The sequence below is a fragment of the Trichoderma virens genome (assembly GCF_000170995.1).
Source record: "Trichoderma virens Gv29-8 chromosome Unknown TRIVIscaffold_82, whole genome shotgun sequence".
In the NCBI taxonomy this organism is placed as follows: Eukaryota; Fungi; Ascomycota; class Sordariomycetes; order Hypocreales; family Hypocreaceae; genus Trichoderma; species Trichoderma virens.
In genome coordinates, this window is record NW_014013667.1 from 722,644 (window position 1) to 746,706 (window position 24,063).

The following is a 24,063-nucleotide window of genomic DNA, read 5'->3' on the forward strand; positions in this document are numbered from 1 at the left end:
TTGCTGTTTGGGTTGATGCATGTGATGTAACATTTTTCGTAGGATTCTTGATACAACGATTAAGAGGTTATTATGGATTCGGCAACCTACCTAACCTTGAAAGCGTATTCTGTTGAACTCGCAAATCGTGCGTTGCAGACATGGCAATCTCAAGTCATGTCATTGCTCTCAGGATTTCTTCATGCAAGACAAAAGAGGATGAATAGAGGATTCCCCGGTGACCACCTGCTGATGCTATATAAAACGTCTCGCATCGACATTCCTTCTCTGGCGTCACATGTTTATGGCACTCCTTCACTCTTCATGCAACAGTCACATCAGGAAACGAAACGAGCTTCATGCCCAAATGCGTGTCATTCCAGACCTCGTTTTTTTCTCTATCAACATACATGTTAACCCTCGAGGCAGAGCAGCCTATGCCAGTGTCGATGAATTCATCGAAATGGTAGCAAAGTAAGTGACTGATAACAATGGATCACCTTCTCCCGTGTCCTTATGTGATATACGTTCAAACCATTAGAAAAGAAAAATAGAAAAAGAGGCAAAAGCAAAACGACAAAATATCCGTCAACAGCAAAAACCAAATAACCGATGACTTCGCAGGGATGCGAGTCAATGTCTAGTTGAAACCAATCCTGTCCTCTATCAAACGCCGTTTGAGTGCAATGGGCCGTTCACGTCTGTCATGCCCTCCGGGTACGCACAGTCATTGACTTGCGCCTGTCCGGGTCGCTGACGAATTCTTCCTTCTTACCATCGTCGATTGCCGAGTGGAAGGTTGTTGGAGTTGGCTGATAGACCGCGGTCAGCTCCCGACCCTGCCCTTGTTGCTCTACCATCGACGATACCCACCTCTGCCGCCGCCACGGCCACGGTAACCACCGTAGCCGCGACCACCGCCGCCGCCACCGTAACGGACCATCTCGGCCAGGCGAGGATCGATCTGCTGCTTGGCCTCCTGGAGGACATTGACAAGATCACGAGCCTGCTTCTGGTCTGTTGTTCACAATCATGATTAGCTTCTTGTCTCTCCATCATCAACGCAACCAATGAGGCAACTTACTGTCAGTGGTGAAGAGCGTAATGGCCGTTCCGTGCTGGCCAGCACGACCGGTACGACCAATACGATGGATGTAGTCCTCCGAGTTGTTAGGGTAGTCGTAGTTCAACACATGGGTGATGTTGCGAACATCTTTTGATTACAGAGAAAAAAAAAGGGTTAGCAAACGAAATACGGGTATGTATAGCAACCTCCAGCGCGGAACGTGAAGAGACGGCGTAATTATATCGTCCATCTGTGTACTTCACTCCTTGGTAAACCAGGGCCAATCCAAGTGCGTTTTTTTCAAAATGCCAATCCATCCTCTTTGTAGGGGGACATATTATGTGATTACGGGGGTCCTCAGGGGAGACGAGGAGCCTTGGGGAGACAGCTTGATCGGGGTCAAGAGATGCCAACCTCCACCTTTGTACCACGGGAGTGAGCAAGGTACAAGAATGGAAATACGAGTATAGCAGAGGGGAACGCTACACAACGGATCAAGACTCCACCACATAATGAGAACCATACCGACACGGTTTGGTCAGGCAGATGCGCACAATAAAGATAGCCCCTAAACGCGAGAGTAAAGTATACAGCAAGTGCTTTTGCTGGAAGTTGCTAGAGATTGGGGATAAAGAGGGCTGATACTTACCGATACCACGGGACGCCACGTCGGTAGCAACCATGATAGGGCTCTTTCCGGTCTTGAATTGGTCGAGGACCCAGTCTCGCTCGTTCTGCTGCTTGTCTCCGTGAATTGCTAAGACGAGTGTTAGTTTCTGACATTGACATTCGGGCGGTTTCGGGGAGGGTAGTCTTACAGAGAGCAGGCCATCCGTCCTGGCGGAGGAATCGAGTAATCTCGTCCGCGATACGCTTGGTGCCAACAAAGATGAGGATCTTGTTCTCCTTGTTCTCCATGACCTTCTCGAGGTGCTTAATCATGCGGTCTCGCTTCTCCATTTCGGTAACAACCTCCACAATCTGGGTGATTCTGTGGTTGGCAGCCAGCTCCATGGAACCAATGTTGACCTGGATAAAGTCTTGCAAAAAGTCGGCAGCAAGGGCACGGACTTCCTTGGGCCAGGTGGCAGACCACATGAGAGTCTGTCGGTCAGGTCGGATCTGCTCGATAATCTTGCGAATCTGGGGCTCGAAACCCATGTCCAACATGCGATCAGCCTCGTCGAGGACCAAGTAAGTCACACGGCGCAGGTTGGTCTTGCCGGCCTCAAGCATGTCGATGAGACGACCAGGGGTGGCAATGCAGACCTCGACACCTCGGGAGAGGTCACGGATCTGAGGGCCCTTGGGAACACCACCGTAGACGCAGGTGTTGCGGATGCGCGATGAGCGACCAAATTTGGAGATTTCCTGCTGGATCTGGACAGCAAGCTCACGGGTGGGGGCAAGGATCAGGACAATGGGGCCGTCGCCAGGGGCGAGCAGGGGCTGGGCGTTGATGTGAACAATAGCAGGAAGACAGTAGGTAAGAGTCTTTCCGGAACCAGTCTCGGCAATACCGACAACGTCACGTCCAGAGAGAGCCATGGGCCATCCTTGAGACTGAATGGCGGTAGGGGCAGGGAAACCCTGGGCCTTGACTTCGTCCATGACGTAGCGAGGGAAGCCAGCCTCATCGAAAGTCTCGACGGGCTTGGGGACCTCACGACCAGCGATGGTCATCTGATGTTTGCGACGGAAATCGTCGACTTCGGCTGAGGAGCGGGCGCTGACATCAGGAGACTCCTTGTAGAAGTCCTTTTCGAACTTGGGAAGGGTAGAGAGATCTGCATTGTCCAGAGTCAGCAAAAAAGTGTACAAAAAGAAAAAGAAGAAACGAGTCCAAAGTACGGTGAAAACACCAGGTGAAGACATACCCCAATCCTGCTTTTGCAGACCAGCGCCGAGGTGACCCATTCGGTCAGCGCCGCCGCCTCCATAACCGCCTCCATAACCACCACCGCCTCCGTAGCCTCCGCCATGGCCGTTGCCGAATCCGCCACGACTAAACAAAAATTCTCGTTAGTCAAGGTTCGCTGCAGATGCGAAATGAATGTGAAAGAACGATCGAGCCGGTGAAACGAATGTTCCAGCGGGTACGCAGGTGTCGCAAAGAGATGAGAATCTCAACTCTTGCCTGCGCAAATCAAACAGGGAGAGGAAATGAAACAACTTACCCTCCACCGTAGCCACCGCCTCCATAACCGTTGCGGTCGCCGCCGCGATCACCACGATCACGACCGTAACCACCACCACCACCGCCTCCGTAACCACCGCCGTTGGATCGACCGCCGCCGTAGCCAGACATTCTGCTGAGTTGAGTTGATTCGCAAAGGGTTTCTGGGCAAGGGTGAAAACGCGGTTGTCAGGTCAACTCGAGGGTCAAGCAGGTAGATTCTGGCACAAGGGGAGAAAGAAAGAACGCGTCAGAAAGACCAAGAACCAGCGGTTCTGATGGTTTGCCTCTGCTATGCGATGAGGGGAGATTGAATGAAAGAGAGAGAAGAAGCCAGAGGTTGGCGTCTGGAGATTGTTTGTTGAAAGAGAAGGAATTCGGAAAGCAGGGGGGATTCGGTCTGCGCCTAAGTTTCTTCCTTGCCTGCAGTTTTTTTTTTTTTTTTTGGCGCTAAGAAAATCTCGATGGCGCCTGCCGGTACGTACCCGGGTGGCAACTTGCTGATGTAATCACGCGTCATAGCCTACCCTGGAGTGAATCAATTTTTTCTTGCGACGACGAAATTGGCCAATTTGAGTTGAAAAGTGGTGTTTCAAACCAAGTATGATACATGAGGGTGACTAGATTGAATTGTATGCCTGTAGGGATGCTTGGATTGCAGTATTGAGCGAGAGGGATGTTGTCCTGATACGAGAGCTGGCGTGTGGCAACTTGTGATGAGAAAACTCTAGCTGACGCCTCGCCTAAAATGTAGTGTATGAATTCACTTGGGTGAAACAACCTGTCATGAGATTGTGTAGGCCTCAAAAGAGAAAAAAAGCATATTGACACAGACACTACTTGGCAAATAAACACAATAATTAGATCAAAACACATCATCTTCATGTAATCACCTTTACAATTCCTGCAACGACTAGGTAGCCTCCTCCCCCAGCCCCGTGATATGTATGAAACAAGAATACTAGTAGTTACAAAACAAGTGAGGTATCCTAACCTCGAACCCAATCCGGCTTTTTATTAGTCTCCAGCCCAGGCGGTTAAAGACGCCTTCTCTATGTCATAAAAAAGAAACGATAAAAAAGTCTCCGCTCAACACACAGAACAGACGCCCGCGAGCAATCATGCATATGCGAGATTCATGTGTCCCATGATAGAATAGTGGTTGCTTCAAATGGTGCGGTCAACCAGCCGCTCTGCCTGCGCCAAATTTTGATTCTTGCTTCTCTCTATGCTCTCATCATGTTTTCTTCTCTTCGTCTAGTATTTACTCTCGGGAGACGTCACGGCCGAAAGCCTTGGACTTGAGCCAGTCCACGAGGACCAAAACACGGTTTCGTGCTGTAAATGTCGTTAGTTATAAGATGGCAAATGAGAACCTTGTGTAAAAGGGGACTTACTGCTGAAGCACATGGAGAGATAGGCACTTCTCCAGAAGAGATAGGTCAGGCTACCACCGGTGGCCAGGTTGCCGTTCCACCAGCTGACGTCGGCAACAGCCTTCTCGCTGCCAATGTAAGCCAAGCTTCCCTGGTGGCTGTACTTGAAGGGCTTGACGTCACGGATCTTCTTGAGCTGTCGCTCCAGAAGCTCAATCTCCTGAGCAGCCTCGGCAGAGTTGCCGCTCTCAATGTTCAGCTTGCTGCTCAGCTCCTGGATACGGCCCTCGTGGTTCTCCGTCTTGGCCATGTTGTTGAACAGCTTTCCGAGGAAAGTGCCCTCCTGCGAGGCCACCTGGGCGGTAGGGGCGTAGCCAGCAACAGCGCAATCGCCAATGGCCCAGATGTCGCGGGTTCCCTGGACGACGAGGTACTCGTTCACGGCGAGACCACGGCGGGAGTCCTTTTGCGCAGGGATCTTGCTAGCAAGGTCCTTGATGATGGGACGGACGGCGTTTCCGGTGGCCCAGACAAGCAGACCGTAGGGGATCTGGACACGCTCCTTGGAACCATCAGGGCGGGATACCTCAGCCTCGACAGCCTTCTCGGTGACCCTCTTGACCATGGTCTTGGTCTTGATGTCAATCTTCTCCTCACGGAGGGTGTTTTCGGTGTAGTCGATGAGAGTCTTGGAGAACATGGGGAGGACATTGGGCAGGGCCTCAATCAGAGTAACCTTGAAGCGGGGGCTGATGTCAGGGACCAGCTTCTTGATGTCCTCCTCGAAAAAGTCCTGGAGCTCGCCAGCGAACTCAACGCCAGTGGGGCCACCTCCGACAACGACCATGTGCATGAGGCGGTCGATCTCCTCGGGCGTCTGGCCCTTGAAGGCGGCAGTCTCAACGCAGTCCATGATCTTCTTGCGAATCTGCTGAGCATCGCCAATCTCCTTCAGGAAGCAGCTGTGCTCCCTGACACCGGGGATGCCAAAGGTTGCATTCTCAGCGCCGACGCCAACGACAAGCATGTCGTAGGGGATCTCCGTCTCGGAGGTGGCGCCCTTGATCTCAGAGTTATCGGCAATGCGCACGACCTTGCGATCAGGGTCAATGGAGGTGGCCTCGGCTTCGAAGAACTTGGCGGCGGCCTTCTTGCCACGGAGAATGGCGCGGACAGGCTCCATGATGGAGCGGTGCTCGATGGTGCCGGTGGTGCATGAGGGCAGCAGGGGGGTGAAGAGGAAGTAGTTGCGGGGAGAGACAACGACGACGTTGTAGTTTTCGGTGTCGAGCTTCTTGAGGAGAGCAACAGATCCCCAGCCAGTGCCTGTGTAGTTTCGGATTCTCCGGTCAGCTCGACATTGTCTCACACGTGAGCGCATCACGGCGGCGTTGACTCACCCAGAATGACCAGCGTCTTCTTGTTGGGATCAGGCTCGTACTGCTCGTCGGGGTGGCGATCCTCGTAGATGTTGTAGGCAGTGAATCCAACGAGACCAATGGCAGAGAGATAGGTCAGTCTCCAGGCCCATCTGAAGGTCCTGCGCAGCTTGCCGGGCTTGGGCTTGGGGGCTTCGTCGGCGTAGGCTCTCCGGAAGGCGATGCGACCAGAGTTAGCCAGCTTCATGGCGACAGACGGCCGGGCAGCCGATCGCATCATCATGGCCCTCGTCGCGGTGGAAAAGGCTCGTGATGCGACGCCATTGGGGCCCATTGGGCCAGCCCTGGCGAGGGCTCTCATTGACTGAGTTGAAGCCATCTGCTTCGGGCTCCGGAACCGGGATCAACACCACCACAGGGGAATAGGAACAATAGCAATATCAGAGAGGGAACGAGGCAAACAATATTGTCAAGACAATATTTCAAGACGATTGTAGGAAATCAGTTAAAGGGTGCGCTAGAGGAATGGAGCTCGAGCTGTCCAGTGACTCGACCAGGGCAGAAGGCCTAAAAAAAAGTTGATGACGCCCAAGGAGAGCTTTAGCGGACCGAATTTTTTTTCTCTATTTTTTTTTTCTCTAATCCATCCGCCTTCCCGCTGTAGAATTAATAACGCAGAAATGATTGGGTCTGGCACCCACTCAAAAGCGTTGCCCCTAGCACGGAGAAAAGGCGATAAGGCTTTCCAGAGTGATTGAGAGATTGAATCGACCAATTGATCACGACTGCTACCGCCGGCCACGCACCCGGATTTGCTGCAGACATGTGCCAGCGTAAGCCTCCGTCCACTGCCGGGGCCTTAGTACGAATACACATGCAATCTCTTTCCGGAAAGCCGAGCCCTGCGAAGGACGTGCGGACTGATTTGGGTCCGGTATACTGGAAGCATGGCTAGGGCAGACGGCTTCCTCTAGCGGTGACACCAGCAGAATCTCGTGCCTCTCGTGCCTCTCGTCTTCTCTCCCGTCTCCTCTCCCATCTCCTCCCCTTAACCTCTTCCATCGCCTCGAATTCAGCATCTAGACTTCTCTCCTCCTTGGCCTCGCCGGTTTGATCCGTGCGTTTTCGCGATGACGGACAGCCCCATCGAAGCCACCGGATCCCGAAGCTGCTCCGGCCAGCGGCGCTGACGGACGGAGAGTTCGAGGCGTATCTCGGGATCTTTCGGAGGGTCCATGACTGGAAAAGGAGGAGAGCAGAGCAGCCTCGGAGAGCTAACCGCACGCTATTATGTACGCGGGCGTCAAGGGCGTCTTGCAGCGATGAGTAATTGATGTACGCGACCTCAGCACGCCATTCGGCCGGTATCGCTGGACCGTATTGGGAGCAACAGATGGAGATGCGGTTGTTCTATTATCAGAAGCAGATCCGGATGCATCATACTGTAATATCGTGTACCGCCAACTAGGAGCAGGGCCAGCGGATATGCACTGCAAACTAGAGTCATAGTCGGCGGACCTCCCCTCCCCCTCCATTGTCTGTTCACAAGTGTATTCACATGTGTGTTGAGGCGCTCCAATCACATGCACTTGACGCAGCAGATTCGACTGCATATAAGTGTGAGCCTTTAAAAGGCATTGATAGATATTGAGTGTGTGAGACCCTCGGCAGCCGAGGTCATCCAGAAATGCAAATCATGTTCAGCATCTCAAGCTGCTGCTGAATTGATCGAGTACAGTACAGTAGATTACCCAGGTATCTAATAATATCCTGTTGTTTCAAACGACCACTCTCTGTCTGATCTTGCTCCCCCTGTTCATCACTGGTTGCGCCACCAATGCCCCGCCTCATTTCGTCCTCTCACTAGCCACAAGCCACCGGAACTCGCATCTACGCACTCCGTAGATCATGTCATCTCAACTCGACATCGGCCATCAAGACGGAAGCTTGTGACACGATCAACGCAGCCGATGCGCATCTACGCACTTGTTTTACGGCAGCCGACCTTGCCAGATGAAGGGGCTCACCCGATGATTCTCCTGCTCTCTCTATGGCAGCTCAACGAGTCAAGACTTGCTCCGTTTCACGTCCTAGCGCTACTACATGACCTGAAACACTCGACGACACATATGGTGCTTCCGCTGTAGCAGCAATTGACTGTGCGCGCGTTGCATTCGAGGCCTCCTTGTCGCAAGCATTCCCTTGTTGAGGTTTAACGCCCTGTATTTCCATATTTCCTTGGTGTTTCTATTGCACGGAGATGCCGCCTGTTAAGATGTGAAGATGCCCAGAATGGAAACAGCCCAACGCCGATACGAAGCCACTGTGGCGCCGTGCCCCGGTCTTGATGTTCTTGATACAGAAAGGAAATCGCACAGCTGTGTTAAGGTACATGAATGAAGCACAGCGCTCGGACTCTTGTCTGAGGCAGTTATAACCAAAATTTCAAGGCAACATTGTATGAGGAAGCATGAGGAAGTTTGTGAGGGACGGTGTCAAGCCCTCCTCTCCCCTGTACGCGTACTTAGTGCCACGGACTCGGCCATCTTGACCGTCCGTGTCCTTGCCCCTTGTCTCCAATTGAGATTCAGATTGGGTGGATATCCCACTAACACATCCAGCTCTTTCCTGATACTAACGGTTCCCGCAATTTCGTGGTTCGACACGGCAGTTTATGCTTCTTTGGTGAGGCTAGTAATTGCACTCTTTCCCCAGAACGTGCCGAGGGGGAGGCGCAAGATGGATCGACAGCCTGTAACGGATTCGAGGTGAAAGCTCATTGGCTTCAGATTTCTTCTCTATGCGGTGTTTCCTACCTACGGTTACTCCGTCCCGAGCTTTTCCCCATTTTATCACTTGAAGATCCGGGAAGCCAAGCGATGGATATCTTATTAGCTCATCCCCACGTTTTTTTTTCTTCCTCTTTCATGCTTCCTCTTTGAGAGAGGATTTTTTCCTTCTTTCGGTACATCCTTGTCTTTCTTTCATTTTTGTTATGGGGATGGTTTCATTTTCTTGAGTTTTTGTTTAAAAAAGTGCAGAGCTGGATTCTTGCACGGGTTGGTGAATGGTTTCGGTGGCTTCGCGTCTCTCTCTCTTTTCCTTTTATCCAGAAACGAATATTTGCACACTATCATGAACTTGAGCACGTTGGTTGAAGCCGGTCTATCACAACGTTACTCAGAAAAAAAAGGGAGAGTGGAATAGGTTTGGATAGTGAACTATGGCGCCAACCTCGAGGAGGGAGAGAAGACAATGGAATCCCAAGGGCGACACAGAGGACTATTTCGGCGATGACACAACAAACGTCCAGGAATCAGCAAGCGACTTCGAATTGAATGGAGCACTATTGAGGAGGACCCTCTCGGAACTATTTGGTCGAGATGGAGACGAAGATGAGGACAGTGAGGACAGCGAAGACGAGGACGAGGACGAGCATGTGGACAACCGCGCTGATCTTGGACTTCCTCCTCCACTCAGCATTGCTCTTCCTCCTCTTTCTCAACCTCCTCCTCTGCTACCGCTACCACCAAACCCACTTTCCGGTCTTTTGCCACTCCCAAAGAAAGATCCTCCAAGCGCAGCTCCCCCTCCACAACCTCCTCTCCCACCCTCATCCTCTATTCCCCCACAGCAACCGGCAACCGGCATCTCTGGTAATTATGCATCTGCTTCGCCAGCTGCCGACCCTCGCAGAACCACCCTTAGTGCAGCCCTGCCCAAGAGCACTGGTAGTGGTGATGACAGTGACGATGACGATGATAGTGACGACGATGACGATGGGAAGACCGATAGTACCCCATCGCCTACTCGGTCTACTTTTTCCAAGTCAACTCGATCAATTCTCTCTCTTACGCCCGCCATCCCGCCGCCTTATCAGACGGGATCAAAAGACAAAGATGGGCAAAGATCCAGCATTAGCAGCACCCAGGACACAACCAGCTCCTTCACAACACCCACAACCTTGTCAGTATCAACGGCGGAGACGAGGACAAGAATAGAAATGGCCACAACGACGAGCAGTCCAAGTCCAAGTGAAGCGGCGACTATGGATCAGGGACGAGAGGCTGCACGCACTTCCAAACTAAGCCCTGGTGGCGAAAAGGCCGCCATTGCGTCTGCAACCATTGGTGCGTACATACCTCTGAGCCACGGTACATTCTGGATAACGCATAAAACTTACTATTCTTGGTGCAGGTGGATTCATCATTCTTCTTGTCTTGGCTTGGTTCCTCTGGCGCCGCTCATCCAAGCGTAAATCTGCTGGCCGAAAAAGCACCTGGCCGACCAATTTCCCCTCCCGCGAGATCTTCGATGGCCCTCGGCGTGTATCCAGCAAAGTGGGCGAAAAGTTTACGTCTATGAAGGGACATCTCCGGCGGCCAAGCGCCCTTGGCTGGTGCAGTATCAACGATGACGATGACGACGCTGCTATGAATGAGAAATCTGCGGCTCCGGTGGCGGCGAATGCTGGTGGTCTGCTGGAAAGGAGACTGGGGACTTCGACGCCGCCTCAGCGCGTTACGGTGAATTCATATGGGATGATATTCCGCAAACCGAAGCGCGACTCATCCTTGTCGGACATCTTTCTGCCGAGAGGCCAGCAGAGAATGACGCCGCCTTCTACCCCAGTGAGGACCATGGAAAGGGGATCGCCGCCTCCTTCCCCAGAGGGCATCAGGATACCAATCGTGCGACCAAGTACGCAGATGGCGGCGGCGGCGCACTTGGAGAATGCGAGGAAGAGTGTGAATGCAGGTGTATACAACGCACCGCGGACACCAAGGACGCCTTTGCGCCAGAATACTCGCATAAGCGATGTATCCTCCTTATCGTCAGGGTTTGGCGACGGGGACATTGTAATTATTCAGCCCCCTACCGCTGCCATTGCTGTCAAGACAGCCAATCCAAGCGTCAGTGACTCACATGTTAACCTCGTTGCCGTCAGAAGTAGCCCTGAGAGGAAGAGCTTCGGCAGCCGCTTCTCCCGCAGCAGAGACACCGTCCTCACCAACGCGTCTGAAGACATGCGCCCTCGCTTCCGATCCATTTCCTCGTGGGTCGGCCAGCAGTCGCGCCGAGCGAAGCGAGCTGCAGCAAGCAGGAATGAGGATGGGGTTCCTGATGTGCCGGATATTCTGCCGGAGCAAGGATTTGATATGATGATGCCTGATGGGCAGGAGCCGAGGAGAGTTGAGTCTGCGATGTGGAAGAAGTAGGGCGTGATTGGGGAAAGGAGGTGGGAGAATGGTGTTTATTCTCAGGGAACAGAAGGGGTGTAAATATAAACCTTTTTGACATAATATCAAGGGCTATATACTGTAGCTTATTCGGTCTCTAAAAGATCTATCTCATAATTGTCGCTTCTATGTTTTCATGTCATCACACGAAGGCGGCTTTTAGTCTATTTAATCCGTCTATTTGTATGGGAACATTTCCCAAAAGCCAATCTCCATCTGTTGCATTTATTAGTAAGCATATCAATGGCTAGAGAATGATTGGAAGCTCACCTTTGTCGCATGCACGAAGATCTTGATGAGCTCTTCTATCCTACTCGGCGACTGTAATCGGATGTTTTTCTCAATGAGTTCTGCCACCACCAAGAGTCAGCCCCATATCTGGTAGAAACGGACTAGGAGTAATAACGTACCGCTTCCCAATCTCACCGCCTCGACATAGTCATCGGCATTGTAGTTTTCGATCCATGCCCAGTATGTGTTTCCTTCACGGACAGTATCTGCGTGGGCATGAAGCATCTTTGCCACTGCGCCGTAGCCGAGGAGGCATGGAGCGAGGGCCATTTGGAGGGCGAGCCAGTCTTCGCTTTGGCCGACGTCGAGGACGTAGCGGGTGTATGCGGTGCAAGCTTGGGTACGATTTCATGTTAGGATATGCGGGTGTTGGAAGAGTGGGTGAGAGGGAGTTGGGGCTTGCCTTGGAGTTCTTCGGTGGCTTGGATTTCGGGCTCGGAGATGCCAAAGGAGTTGCAGTAGTTGATGTGGAGTTTCATTTCGTGGAGGATGTGAGTGACGATTTCGTTTGACTTGGGTGATGGTTAGGATTTGTTTCTTTGGGGTATTGTGTGGTGGACGTACTCTTGAGATGTCGCCTATGCTCTTTGCCTTGTATGCTGCTAGAGCGTTGGCTCTGGAAAAGTGAACCTGTGAATCGATGTTAGTTTGCAGTCGTGGATAAACATGTTGGATTATAGGAGTCGGGAATGTATGTACCAGATAGAGGTAATCCTGGATAATGTATCCTTTGAATGACTCAAACGGCAGTGTTCCATCGCCCAAGGCCATGACAAAGGGATGGTGGACAAACTCCTTCCACACGTCGCGAACAGCCGGGTGCTCGAGTAGATATTCGACGAAGTATCCGCTAGATATTATCGCTAGAGTTAGCCAAAAATAACCTGTCAAATTGTCAGAGAGAATGATTTGGTGGCAGATACTAACGGCGAGAAAGGAAGCGTGTATGTCGAGTGGAAGTGATCAAGCGGTCCATGTCCGCCTCCAATCTGGGGCGCCGACTTGATGCCTGCTTCGATGTAGCGACAAGCGCCGCGGACAGCCGTGGGGACGTCGGCGCCTTGGGCGAGACGGGCTGAGATAGCAGCTACACAAAAGTTAGCATCGTTACCATTCATCTCATCAAGATGAGCTCACAGGCTAGGGAGCAACCGGTTCCATGAGTGCTCGTGCTTTCTTGATACGGGCTCTCCACGTAAAAAGGGATGCCACCAGGCCCAATCAAAGTGTCAATGATGATTTCCCGCTCTTCAGCTGTCTTTGCTACTGTAAAGTCTCGTCGAAATGGCATATGGCCGCCTTTGACCAGGACCCATTTCGGTCCTAGCTCCTGGATCTTGCGTCCCATGACTTCTACGTCGGCGACTGACTGTATCTCACCGACTTCATGGCCATTCTGCGTCAGGAGGAGGGTTGCTTCTGGGATGTTGGGCGTGAGGATGGTGGTGTGAGGGAGGAGATGCTGGGAGAGTTGCGCGATGGCTTCGTGGGGGAGGAGCTGGGCTCCTGAAGTTGAGACCATGACCTTTGAACGAAGGGCGCTCCTTTGTCAGCTCCGCTTTGTGCAAAGGATGCTGTTGGCAGTCTTACCGGATCCACAACTAGAGTTGGGACTTTGTACTTGGTGACTAGTTTGGCAATGACTTCAATGGTTTCGGCAGATGCGAGCATTCCTTTTCGGCTTCGTCAGTGGTTGCTTATCAGGTTTCATCTCAGTCCTGGATATGAAATGGAAACTTACCAGTTTTGATCACGTCAGCGCCTACATCTTCGAGGCAGGCCTCGATTTGTTTTCCAACAAAGTCTGATGGAATGACATGGACTCCTGTTACGCCTTTTGTGTTTTGGATGGTTAGCGCTGTGGTTGATGCCATTGCGTAGCAGCCATGTGCGGCGAGAACTTTTTGGTCTGCTTCCAAGCCGCTGTGATTGAATCCGTAGCATTAGCAAATATGCATCAATTTACTCTCTTGAAATAGATAATTGTGTTTTCTCATGATCTTGAATAGTAAGAGAGTAGCTGTTATAGCATGAATTGCTACACCTTGGAGAGTGGTAGGTGCTGAGTGAGAGGACTTGGGGAAATACGTACGCTCCCCCCGAAGGGTCTGAGCCGGCAATAACCAAGACCTTGCCGTTAACCATGGTTTCACGACAAATGAAACGATTGTAGCTACTGGTTTCGAAAAGAGCTCAAAAGTTGTTCAGATCGAAAGGGCGCGGAATAAACTGCAGCTTTGTTTGTAGGTGGGGCAGAAAATATACGGGCTATCAGATTTCATGTGGTGGGGCTGAGCTGATTTGAAGCCAAGATGGCCAGTCTATAGGTAGAAGTATTTATTGTAGGTGCTTACATGTAGGTGTAAGAATGATGGATAGTATGGCTTATTGAAAGGAATGGGTGAAGATTTGCGTAATTTTGAGACATTGGAGAGGATGTACTCGCACCTTGCATCAGTGTTGCAGCCAGTCAGTCCCTGGGAATCGATTCTGCTGCGGGCAACAAAGGAAAAAAAGGTGATGAGTGGTTTGTTGCGTGCCAAGAACTCTTGAAGAATTATTGGTATGGAGTGTTCAATAACACAATTGTTTGGAGAGAACAAATGCAACTGGAAGAACAACCGCTGGGTAAGTAGGAGACAACGGAGGTGCAGAGATTTGTGAGTGCCAGTTGACATCTTTCACCTTGTCGCATCTGCTATTCCAACCAGATATAGATTAGACTATTGATTCTATTGAACCTGCAAGACCAAATCTCGTCTCAAAGCAGCTGGTTGACGTTGCAACGGTTGAACCGTCATTGAGCTCTCCACAAGTGTAACGCCTCTGTATCCATCCTTGTGTAATGTCAATATAAAATAGCAGCTGTATCACGGAGATGCGCACTTACACGATGCCAATTTTTTTTTAAAGCGCGCTGCATCTCATCATCGCCTGCATTCATCAACACATGTAAGATATCACTTTGATCGTCTGCAGGTGTTTTCCATGCGGCTGTCTACTTCTTTCTCCGGCATTGGCTCACAGCTGTTATCTTGCCGCGTCCCCACTGTTCAAAGTGAGGGTGATATCGGAGGCAATTTTTTTGCCACTTTGCCGAACAGCCCGACTTTGCGCCTCTTCTCCGTCTTCGAATTCTTTGTAAAGCATTACAGCGGCGAGAGCAGCGTCGGAAAGCACTAGAAACGCCTCGACAGGGGACTGGATCAATTAAATTCCCATCAATTCCCTCCATTCTTCGCCCAAACTCAGAAGGGCACGGGCCTGACCTCACTAAGTTTTTGGTGGGATATTGTGTGAACCCCACGTTCCCTTGCAGGCCGTGATGGACTAGTCTGGCAGATCCTGCGGGGTTAAAAAAAAAAAAAAAAACCTGGAAAGCTTCCGAAATCGCGAATCTCGACTCTCTTGCGCCAAAACTTGTCCTCAGCCGAGACGTTTTGCGCCGAACCCCCATCGCGACCAGCTTCCATTGCACTTTCGTGACGCATCTTTGCGTTGCCGTCGTCTCGTCTGATTGGTTTAGGATTGGATATACCAGCTGAAACCCGCTGCAATCACCGTCAAGATGTGTGGCGTCACTGGTTTGATGGTTCGTCTCTGAAGGGATCTCGCTGCAACGCTGCATGGGTCTTTGCTAACTCTGGAACTCCTGAATCCAGCTCGGCGATCCGGAGGCCACTACGGCTGCCATCGAACTCCACGAGAGTCTGTTTTACCTGCAACACGCAAGTTGAATCTTGGACTTGAACAGGCTTGTTGCTCGAGCTAATAGGGGAAAATAGCGAGGCCAGGATGCTGCCGGTATCTCGGTTTGCAACGGAGGTCGAGTTTATCAGAGGAAGGGTCTCGGAATGGCCCAAAAGGTCTTTTCTGAATTCGACGGACTTGCTCTCCTGGAGCAGCTGCCCGGTGCTTTCGGAATTGCCCACGTCCGCTATCCCACTGCCGGCACTTCGTCTGCGTATGTGCTTTTCCAACCTTGATGTTTCGAGAATATGCTAACACGATAGAATCGTAGATCTGAAGCGCAGCCTCTTTACGTAAACTCCCCATTTGGTCTGTCCATCAGCGTCAACGGAAACCTCATCAACCCCGACTACCTTCGCGAGTTCCTGGACAACGAAGCTCGCCGACATGTCAACTCGGACTCCGATTCTGAGCTATTGTGCGTTCATTCATTCCCATGATTATCGAGTGGCTAGAAGATGCCTTTTAAAGCGGCTCGCTGACTCCTCAAACGTAGGCTCAACGTTTTCGCACATGCGCTTAATGAGCTTGGCAAGGCTCGAGTAAACGTCGACGACATCTTCGCCTCCCTGCGTGAGGTCTATGCCAAGTGCGCTGGAGCTTATGCTTGCACTGCCATGGTTACTGGTTTTGGTATCCTGGGTTTCAGGTATGCTGATTTAGCCTTGTTGACACTCAAGTTGGAAATTTGACCAACGTTCTTGCGAACTACAGGGATGCAAACGGCATTCGACCTCTTTGCTTTGGCTCTCGACCCTCCCAGACCCTCCCTGGAGCCAAAGATTACTTCCTCGCCTCGGAATCTGTTGCTCTCAGACAGCTTGGATTTACCGACATCATCGACATCAAGCCTGGTCAGGCCGTCTTCTGCCAGAAGAATGGCAGTGTTCACTTCCGCCAAATCGTGGAGCCAAGATCGTACACTCCCGACGTCTTCGAATACGTTTACCTGGCTCGTCCTGATAGCTGCATTGACGGAATTTCTGTCCACCGAAGCCGGCAAAACATGGGTGTCAAGCTGGCCAAGAAGATGAGGGAAGTCTTGACTGCAAAGGAGATTGAAGAGATTGACGTTGGTACGTATATGAATCATTTGGAGAATCATGAACAATCATGCTGATACAATTTCTCTTTAGTCATCCCGGTTCCAGAGGTAAAGCTTACTTCAATTTACAAGACACGCGCAAAGAGTTGCTTATCTGTTCAGAATCATCGGCTAACCAAATCACCAGACTAGTAACACTGCCGCGGCTACTCTTGCAAGCTGCTTGGACCGACCCTACTCAAACGCTTTCGTGAAGAATCGCTATGGTGAGATACTCGAAGCTTGGGTATGGGCATCTTAAGCTAACCTTAGTTTAGTCTTCCGCACATTCATCCTGCCCGGCCAAGAGGCGCGAAAGAAGGGCATCCGCCGAAAGCTCTCCCCCATCGAATCCGAGTTCAATGGAAAGGCTATTTGCATCGTTGATGACTCCATCGTCCGAGGAAACACATCGCGAGAGATTGTATGTGGACTGTTCACCATGAGTAGTCACGGCTGCTTCTGCTGGAACTACTTTTGTTATTCGCTGTGACTGACTTTTGGCTTTAGGTTCAAATGGCGAGAGAAGCTGGAGCAACTCGTGTTTATGTCGTCTCATGCTCTCCCGAGATTATGAACCAGCACATTGTAAGTGTGAGCCTGGCCTGTGTCTTGAATAATACTAACCTAGAATGCTTTTTAAAGTACGGTATTGACCTTGCCGACCCCGATGGTAAGAAATGTTCCTTGACGTCCCCCATACCTCTGACGACCTGCTGACCATCGTGCCTATAGAACTGGTAGCGTACAACAGAACCACTGAAGAGGTGGCCGAGAACATCCAAGCCGATAAAGTCATCTTCCAGAGCTTGGAGGATCTCAAGGATGCCTGCACCGAAGCAGCTGACGATTCGAGCGAGGTGAAGGAGTTTGAAGTGGGAGTTTTCTCTGGAAAGTACATCACCGAGGTGCCCGATGGCTACTTCGAGCACATTAGCCAACTCCGAGGCAAGAACAAGAAGAGAAAAACCGTCAACTGCTCGGAAGCCATGTTGATTGCGAATGGCGGCGTCGTCAACGTGGCACCCGGCCAACAGGGTGCTGATGCCAGAAATGGCGTCAAGAGCCCATCATACCGGGAAGACATCAAGTGAGTAAAGGACTGACTCATTTGAAGTTGGACTGTTGATTGACAATTTCGCAGCATCTACAACATTGCCAGCTAATCGAGGATTTACGAAACTGTTGGCATATAGTCTTTTTAGACTTCACCCTTGACCGCTTACATCTGTTTTTGAGAACGATTTTTGTGAAGACAAGACGGAAGAAAAGATGAGGCATCTTAGGACTTTGGATTAAGGTCCATCAAAAAAAAGAGAAGCCCACACTAGAGATCGATGAAGCTGTCGGCCCTGCTGCCGGAAATTGACTCCATGACGGCACGTGTGCGGATTACTGCGACAAGACCCCGTGGCTTGGAAAGCGCCGCGGGATATACGTGAATTTGTCTGAGTGTATCTGCCCCTGGAAAACAAGAAAAAAGAAGTACGGACAGTTCAGATGCTTTCTGTGGTGATGAGTTGGCTTCGGGGTGATCTGGGCGATACAAAATAATAATGCAAGGCTAAACTTATAGACGACAATCACTAAATAGCTTAGGCGTGGCCTCCGTCGTTAGCTTAGTGTATCAACTTGGTACCATTAGATAGGGGGCGGCGCAATGCTTTATTTGATAGATGATTTCATGTTCTAATTTTGAGTGATAAAGGATGATCGGGAGAGGATATGCTTGCATGGTATTGACGCGAAAATATGATTGGTGTAGACTAATACCAGATGGGCTCTTTCTCATCTTCCCTCTTTATAACTTTACTTGCGGCATGAGCCATCCACCATGCTTTTTAAATAACGGGCCTGCTTCAATGAGATATATCTGATCCATTATATCTTTTTGTCAGTGGAATGATATCAAGAAGAAGTAGGTGTTGCATAAGCTCATCAAGCTCTACGCTTGGGCACCAGCTTTCCAACACTAACATTACGCGTCACTTCAAGCTCATTTGTGTGGGCTCTGTATCGATGAGAATAGCGTCTTTTGGGAGGAACTTTGCTATTCTTGACTACTGTCAATTTCTTCGTGTCTTCTAGAGTAGGCTAGTTCGAATTGTTGCCCCAATTCTTGGGCGAATCCCCGAGTTTGTGATGTTACGGCTAAATGCATTTTCCCTGTCTTGCCGAACAATAGTCATGACAAAGACGATGAGCTGATTAAACTTCTATTGGGCGCCATATATGAGGAAGGTGAGATCTTGTCGGGTATTAATGAAGGCCTCCAGAAGCTATCGAGCGACTTTAATGGTATCAGAGTTGGCAAAGCAGTTGCAAGTGTCGAGGCAACGGTAGAAGCCGGCCTCCTATCCTGCATCATGGTCTTCGCTGACATATTTGTTCACACCTGCTAGGCGTTTGACATATGAGTTGCTAAGATTTATGTAGACTTGCGGCAAGTTTGCAGCACATGAAGTGTAGTGGGTGTAAGGCCATGTTGCACATCAGGGAAGTAATAGAAATATAAGACGTCGTATCTCATATGGGTACAGGTGATGAACTAGGGAGCTGGTATGGTAGGACTGCATATATTTTATTTGCGCCACTAGAGCCACGATATTAAAGTGAAGAAAAAATATAATTGAATCTATTGCGGACGATGCTTGGGTCCCTTTTTTTTTCAGAATGCTCAAGTTGCAGCTATGGATTGGAAGGATCCATAGTTACTACGAAGTGCCTATTTTTGTCGTGCCCTGACTGGCATCATTCTGTCCTTGCACTGTTCCACTAAAATGCCAATATGAACTATCGGGTTGATTATTGTCCAAACATTTCTTTAAGAACATTTCCACCTCTGAGCATTGTGCTCGTTTATTTCTCTCGGGCTGAAGCATCCATTTTTGGATGAAACGTAGGAATTCAGGGAAGAAAGTGCCTGCCATCTCTGGACCCAAATAAGCAATGAGAGCTTTGAACCACTTGAGAAATAGTCAGCGAACCTGCCAAGAAATGATGAAGTAACATATCTGCTTCGAATAGCACGGTGAATTTATTATTCAACATACCTCCTTAACTGAACTCTTCCGTTTTGCCTTTCCGTATGGAGGGAAGAGAGATCTCTTGATGATGAAGAAGTTGTCTTCCGACCACTCGCCATTGGTTTCATCAGGATCAGGATAGTCTTTGTCCTCATTTATTCGATTTGTTTTGAACAATTCAATTGCGTGATTACCGCCGATCGCCCAGGTTATGAATTCGGCGAACAGACAACCAAATGCCCAGATATCAATTTTCCTAGATCTCATCCTACTAGTGTCATGCTCTGGCGCTCTGTAAGTTTGGTAGGCATTACCCATAGATGCAGAGAACTTAGTCCGCGAGAATTGTCTGTGGAACTTCATGAGGCCTAGATCCGAGACCTTCAGCGTTCCTAATGGCAAGCCATCGTCACTAAAGTATAAGATGTTGTCTGGCTTGATGTCGCTGTGGATCCCGAAGAGACTTTCGACGTCATCGCTAGGGAACATATCGGACGGCTCATGGATCTTCCTGAGATCCCGGATGATGCCGTGGCACTGTTCGCAAATCCACCGGCTGAAGGCATACCATCCAACTCTTGCGGGCTCGACGATATGGCGTGGCGAAGTGGACCATAAATTTTTGAGGCTACCTCCTTCTGCCCACGGGAAAAGAAAGCCGCGACTATCCCCCTTCTTGAAAGCGGCACATATATCTATGATGTGACCGCCTGGTGTAACATTCTGGAAAGCGTCTAATTCCTGCTGAAAGAAGATAGCTATTTCTTCGGGTCTCAACAGATGCATAGTTTTTAGAGCAAATGATTTGTGCTTCTGTGGCTTTGGTTAGCATGATTGAGGTCAAAGGTATATCCGTACCAATAGCAGGAAGCTTACAAAGTTATGATGCTCACTGTGTATCCTAACCTTTTCCACCAACCCAAACCCGCCACTGAATTTCCTATCGGAGATCCATTCGATGGGTAATATGTGATTCTCATGGAGCTCATACACTTCGCATCGTTTTGTCTTGTCTGTAGGAAGACTAAAACGCGGTGCCAAGACAGACCACTGCTGATCAATAAACCCTTTAATAATCGCATAATGATCGGCCTCGTCAGGAAGTTTCACAGGGCTTATGGGGTCCTCTCGAGGAGACCACAACTCTGTGAATCTGTCCGTACTGAAAAGCGGGAGATCGTTATCGCAGAGTGGATGATCCAGAAATGACTTTATAAGCCTAACTTCTTTCAGAAGAACAAGAATGGCAAATATTTTGAGACATGATCGGGTACCGTTCTTGGTCTCGGATTGTTGGTCTATGGTACATCCGCTCTGTCCAGATTCGGAGAAGGCGGCGCCGGCGGCATTTAGGCCTTCTGGAATATCAACTGAGGAAGCAGGGGCTTTCCCATGACATATTTCTAATGCACAATCTTCGTGAAAACTGGCATCTTTCTCTGGGAATGCTGTAGCTAATGCGTGCGTAACTGCTTGCTTATTACATATTTTTTCCAGTTGTCGATGCGGTATAAAAGATTTCTTGTCGCGTGGGTTGATCACGCAAGCATCCCTAAGGAGTTTTATTAAACTGTTGGATGTGTTGCCGTTCGTGTTGGGTATGTTGCCGTTCGTGTTGGATGTGTTGCCGTTCGTGTTGGGTATGTTGCCGCTCGTGTTGGGTATGTTGCCGTTCGTGTTGGATGTGTTGCCGTTCGTGTTGGGTATGTTGTCCTTCGTGTTAAATGTGTTACCGTTCTTATTAGTTGTGTTACCGTCGGTGCTGAACGTGTTACCGTCGGTGCTGGATATGCTTCCGTTCGCGAGGGCGGTGTTACTGGTCGACATAGTATGATGCATATAATGTATATAGAAAGGGAGACAAATAGACAAAGCTTAACGCGATGCAAAGATAGCTCTGTAGCAGGCGGTCTTTGTTGTGATCGAATCGAGGTTGTACGAGTAGAGAGGAGATCCCATCATACGGACGTTGCTAACAACTATTCTATTTCTACTACCAAAAAGGGGGATTGATGGCACTGGCCCCCTGATCGTTTAGGCCCTCGTCACTTCATTTATTAAATTAAGCATGTGGCTGTTTATCTGTGAATTGGTTGGTAGGATTCGGTGGCCTATTTTTTTTCTTTTTTTTTTTATCTGTGAGCAGCACTTAATGCTCAACAACCCCCTTGACATGGTTATTGATATTATCCCACCCTTAGAAGCAATAGCTGCCTACAGCCTCCCTCCTTTGTCACACCTAATTTTCCTGCTTCGAGGCTTTAGATGGTCCAGCATTAACGTTGAAGCATTCCCCTCAAAAGTGCTGCCCTCAACATTTCAACTTAAGCAAGACGTTTCCTGTGCTGTCTATAAAGTCTATCAGACTCACCAAATAATACTCAAAAATAGGTTATTGAGTTATTCTGTAAGACATGCCGTTCTCCGGACACATGGCTCGTACAAGATGGCTTTTCAAGTCCTGGGTCGTTCCTGAGCGTTTACCAGGCAGGATATTCCTCTACCTCATGTGAAACGTTCTTTCTCTCCAATGAGATACCCCCAAAATTCGTATTTTGAGACATATATTGATGCAGGTCATGGACTGGCCGCAGCCTTGGCACCATGTAACCAATCAAAGGGTCGTTCGGTGAGGGAGCGGTTGGGAGCCTCGTCTGTTTTTCATGGCCGCAGCGGCTAATTCTGAACAGTATGCACCGAGAATAGCCGGCTGCGAATTGGCTGGATTGAGCACACCATAATACCATGCCGTGTGTCACCTTTCATCAAGGGCGAGTGCTATTTTGCCACGACACAGCCTCCACAAGTGAACTGCTGGCCAACGAGGAGCCACAACGCTCATTCAGCTTCTTATTCAGGCCGCATATGTATAATCCGCATTTAATATATATAATGGTACCCGGTCCTTTTCATCCCCCCGAACGCCTTAAAGTTGCCTTTCATGAGGCGACCAATGTCGTACCAAGGTGGTTCCCTTGATGCATCTCGGACTCAGGTCTGGTCCCGCTTGTGTCTCACATGCGACTCAGCAGCACATCCTAGAGACAGAGGCAATTTTCTCAGGAAAAATATAAAGTCCAGTTTTTCCTTACTCCACCTGAATATGAATCTCTAACGCTAATTTTTTCTTTACAATTTTTTTTTAAAAAAGAAAAAGCTGTCAATACTATGGAACACAAAACACATTCAGGAGTGGATAGACTCGTGGCTGCTCTTCGACGCCCCCTACAACCTCCACGGACGGACCGCTCAAACATGAGAGCCTCTCAAGCATGGAGAAATAATCCGCCGCAATGCATATCTGGGGAGTACATTGTTCCCGAGCGACTAGAAGCCGCTCTGAAAAGAAATTATCAAAACCAGTATGCCGTTGAGGTAAGTCCATAACACTCTCTACAAAATTTGCCTCATATCGCTTCTCAATAATATTTTACTAACTACGCAAAGATGCGTTCTAATGAGTATCGTATCCGAGCACCCGGCACGCTCAGTGAGACGGAAATTCGCACATGCTACTCCTTGGGCTACTAGAATTTATACTGCGATGACGATCGATCCATTTATACTTTAATTAATGACGAATCTTGCATCATATTATTGGTTCTTCTATGTGTTTTCATAGCCTGCATGTTTTCGGTGCTACTACTCCCAATACCCCTACCACCAAGACTAGCTCTAGATGGTGTGCTCCGACAATTCAGTTAGATTTTGAGAAAATGAGGAACAAACTTGACTAGCACAATCATTTCGAGATACATACAGAACGCCTGACGAACTCCTTGTAGTGTAGTTGGCCACTGGTACTGGATACATTGAGAAGGACGGCACATTAAGCCACTCCGTAGTCTTTGTCGCCACAGTCAGACAGTTGGAAGGTAATGGACTCTCATATGCATCCGGATCTTCTCAATCTCCTCCTGTTGGTTGCTCGATTGTCAGAATGATGATATATATTCCCTCAGATGGAGGTGTCATACGACCGTCAGTCGTCTTACTAGCTTGATCTGCCATTGATTTGAGATGCGCTGCTGATGGGATTAGGGATTCTGCGCTTGTTAGAGCAAAAGTACTAAAAGAAAAAAGACCATTACCTGCACAAGTTTGAAGTTCTCTTCGCCGAGTATGTCTTCAAGAATTTCTTGCAGCCTCTCCTTTGAGCCATAATCTATGGCGATAACTTGTGTCAACATTTTTGCGAAGTGGTGGGTGGCAATAAGGCGTGAGCTGTGTTTTGTCCGGACACGCTGCTATGACTCCTTCAGTCGCTTCTTTAATCCTGATCCTTTTGCGCTCAAGAAAAATCAGGCTCTGGATTGAAGCATTTTGCTGGCGTGCAAGTGGTGGTGGTGACACTACTTAGAGATGGACACATGACATAATAGGCCGACTCGTGGTCCGAGCCGTGCCATGTCATCAAAGAATTCGTCTATGATCAAGTTTGCCATGCCACCTCCTCTTCCGGTCCTCAGTCAGCTTAATCAATGCGCGATTCGTGTTTGCGCCTTGGTGTGGTCAGAAGCGTCCACTGCCAAGAGTAGATATGTATTACATCCCCGACTGTGATATGCAATAGCATGCAATAGGTAGTTGGGCAGAATGTCAGGCTGCATATACATGCAACCACCCCCAATAATTTGAGGGCAGGGCCTTCGATCAGGAGTTTCATTGGCTGGCCTTCACCGGTCTCCTCTTAGCT

At 49.6% G+C, this 24,063-nt stretch overlaps 7 protein-coding genes across 7 annotated transcripts; 3 read left to right on the forward strand and 4 right to left on the reverse strand.

The window, feature by feature from the left end:
* Positions 1–337: 337 nt before the first annotated feature.
* TRIVIDRAFT_83250 (uncharacterized protein) lies at positions 338–3,572 on the reverse strand (the record flags this gene model as incomplete). Its single annotated transcript, XM_014098631.1, has 7 exons — positions 338–791; positions 853–996; positions 1,064–1,192; positions 1,695–1,802; positions 1,864–2,832; positions 2,923–3,050; positions 3,223–3,572. The coding sequence occupies 7 exons, from the start codon at positions 3,351–3,353 to the stop codon at positions 751–753; spliced, it is 1,650 nt and encodes a 549-aa protein (XP_013954106.1).
* Positions 3,573–4,094: 522 nt separating this feature from the next.
* TRIVIDRAFT_77030 (uncharacterized protein) lies at positions 4,095–6,223 on the reverse strand (the record flags this gene model as incomplete). Its single annotated transcript, XM_014098632.1, has 3 exons — positions 4,095–4,559; positions 4,619–5,923; positions 5,998–6,223. 3 exons carry the CDS (start codon positions 6,221–6,223, stop codon positions 4,486–4,488), a joined length of 1,605 nt encoding a protein of 534 aa, XP_013954107.1.
* A 2,976-nt stretch (positions 6,224–9,199) lies between these two features.
* TRIVIDRAFT_224569 (uncharacterized protein) lies at positions 9,200–11,195 on the forward strand (the record flags this gene model as incomplete). Its single annotated transcript, XM_014098633.1, has 2 exons — positions 9,200–10,106; positions 10,174–11,195. The coding sequence occupies 2 exons, from the start codon at positions 9,200–9,202 to the stop codon at positions 11,193–11,195; spliced, it is 1,929 nt and encodes a 642-aa protein (XP_013954108.1).
* Positions 11,196–11,256: 61 nt separating this feature from the next.
* Positions 11,257–13,652, reverse strand: TRIVIDRAFT_213554 (uncharacterized protein; the record flags this gene model as incomplete). The annotated part of the gene is made up of 11 exons (XM_014098634.1): positions 11,257–11,432; positions 11,487–11,566; positions 11,627–11,842; positions 11,911–12,019; positions 12,072–12,137; positions 12,207–12,357; positions 12,435–12,594; positions 12,645–13,032; positions 13,098–13,180; positions 13,249–13,430; positions 13,600–13,652. The coding sequence occupies 11 exons, from the start codon at positions 13,650–13,652 to the stop codon at positions 11,394–11,396; spliced, it is 1,527 nt and encodes a 508-aa protein (XP_013954109.1).
* A 1,423-nt stretch (positions 13,653–15,075) lies between these two features.
* Positions 15,076–17,435, forward strand: TRIVIDRAFT_46970 (uncharacterized protein; the record flags this gene model as incomplete). Its single annotated transcript, XM_014098635.1, has 12 exons — positions 15,076–15,099; positions 15,170–15,239; positions 15,297–15,471; positions 15,529–15,675; positions 15,754–15,906; positions 15,972–16,333; positions 16,394–16,410; positions 16,490–16,568; positions 16,620–16,765; positions 16,852–16,929; positions 16,987–17,014; positions 17,077–17,435. 12 exons carry the CDS (start codon positions 15,076–15,078, stop codon positions 17,433–17,435), a joined length of 1,638 nt encoding a protein of 545 aa, XP_013954110.1.
* A 1,620-nt stretch (positions 17,436–19,055) lies between these two features.
* On the reverse strand, positions 19,056–21,194 carry TRIVIDRAFT_47121 (uncharacterized protein; the record flags this gene model as incomplete). Its single annotated transcript, XM_014098636.1, has 4 exons — positions 19,056–19,307; positions 19,395–20,180; positions 20,244–20,645; positions 20,739–21,194. 4 exons carry the CDS (start codon positions 21,192–21,194, stop codon positions 19,056–19,058), a joined length of 1,896 nt encoding a protein of 631 aa, XP_013954111.1.
* A 1,428-nt stretch (positions 21,195–22,622) lies between these two features.
* TRIVIDRAFT_224574 (uncharacterized protein) lies at positions 22,623–22,898 on the forward strand (the record flags this gene model as incomplete). Its single annotated transcript, XM_014098637.1, has 2 exons — positions 22,623–22,742; positions 22,815–22,898. 2 exons carry the CDS (start codon positions 22,623–22,625, stop codon positions 22,896–22,898), a joined length of 204 nt encoding a protein of 67 aa, XP_013954112.1.
* Positions 22,899–24,063: the final 1,165 nt, after the last annotated feature.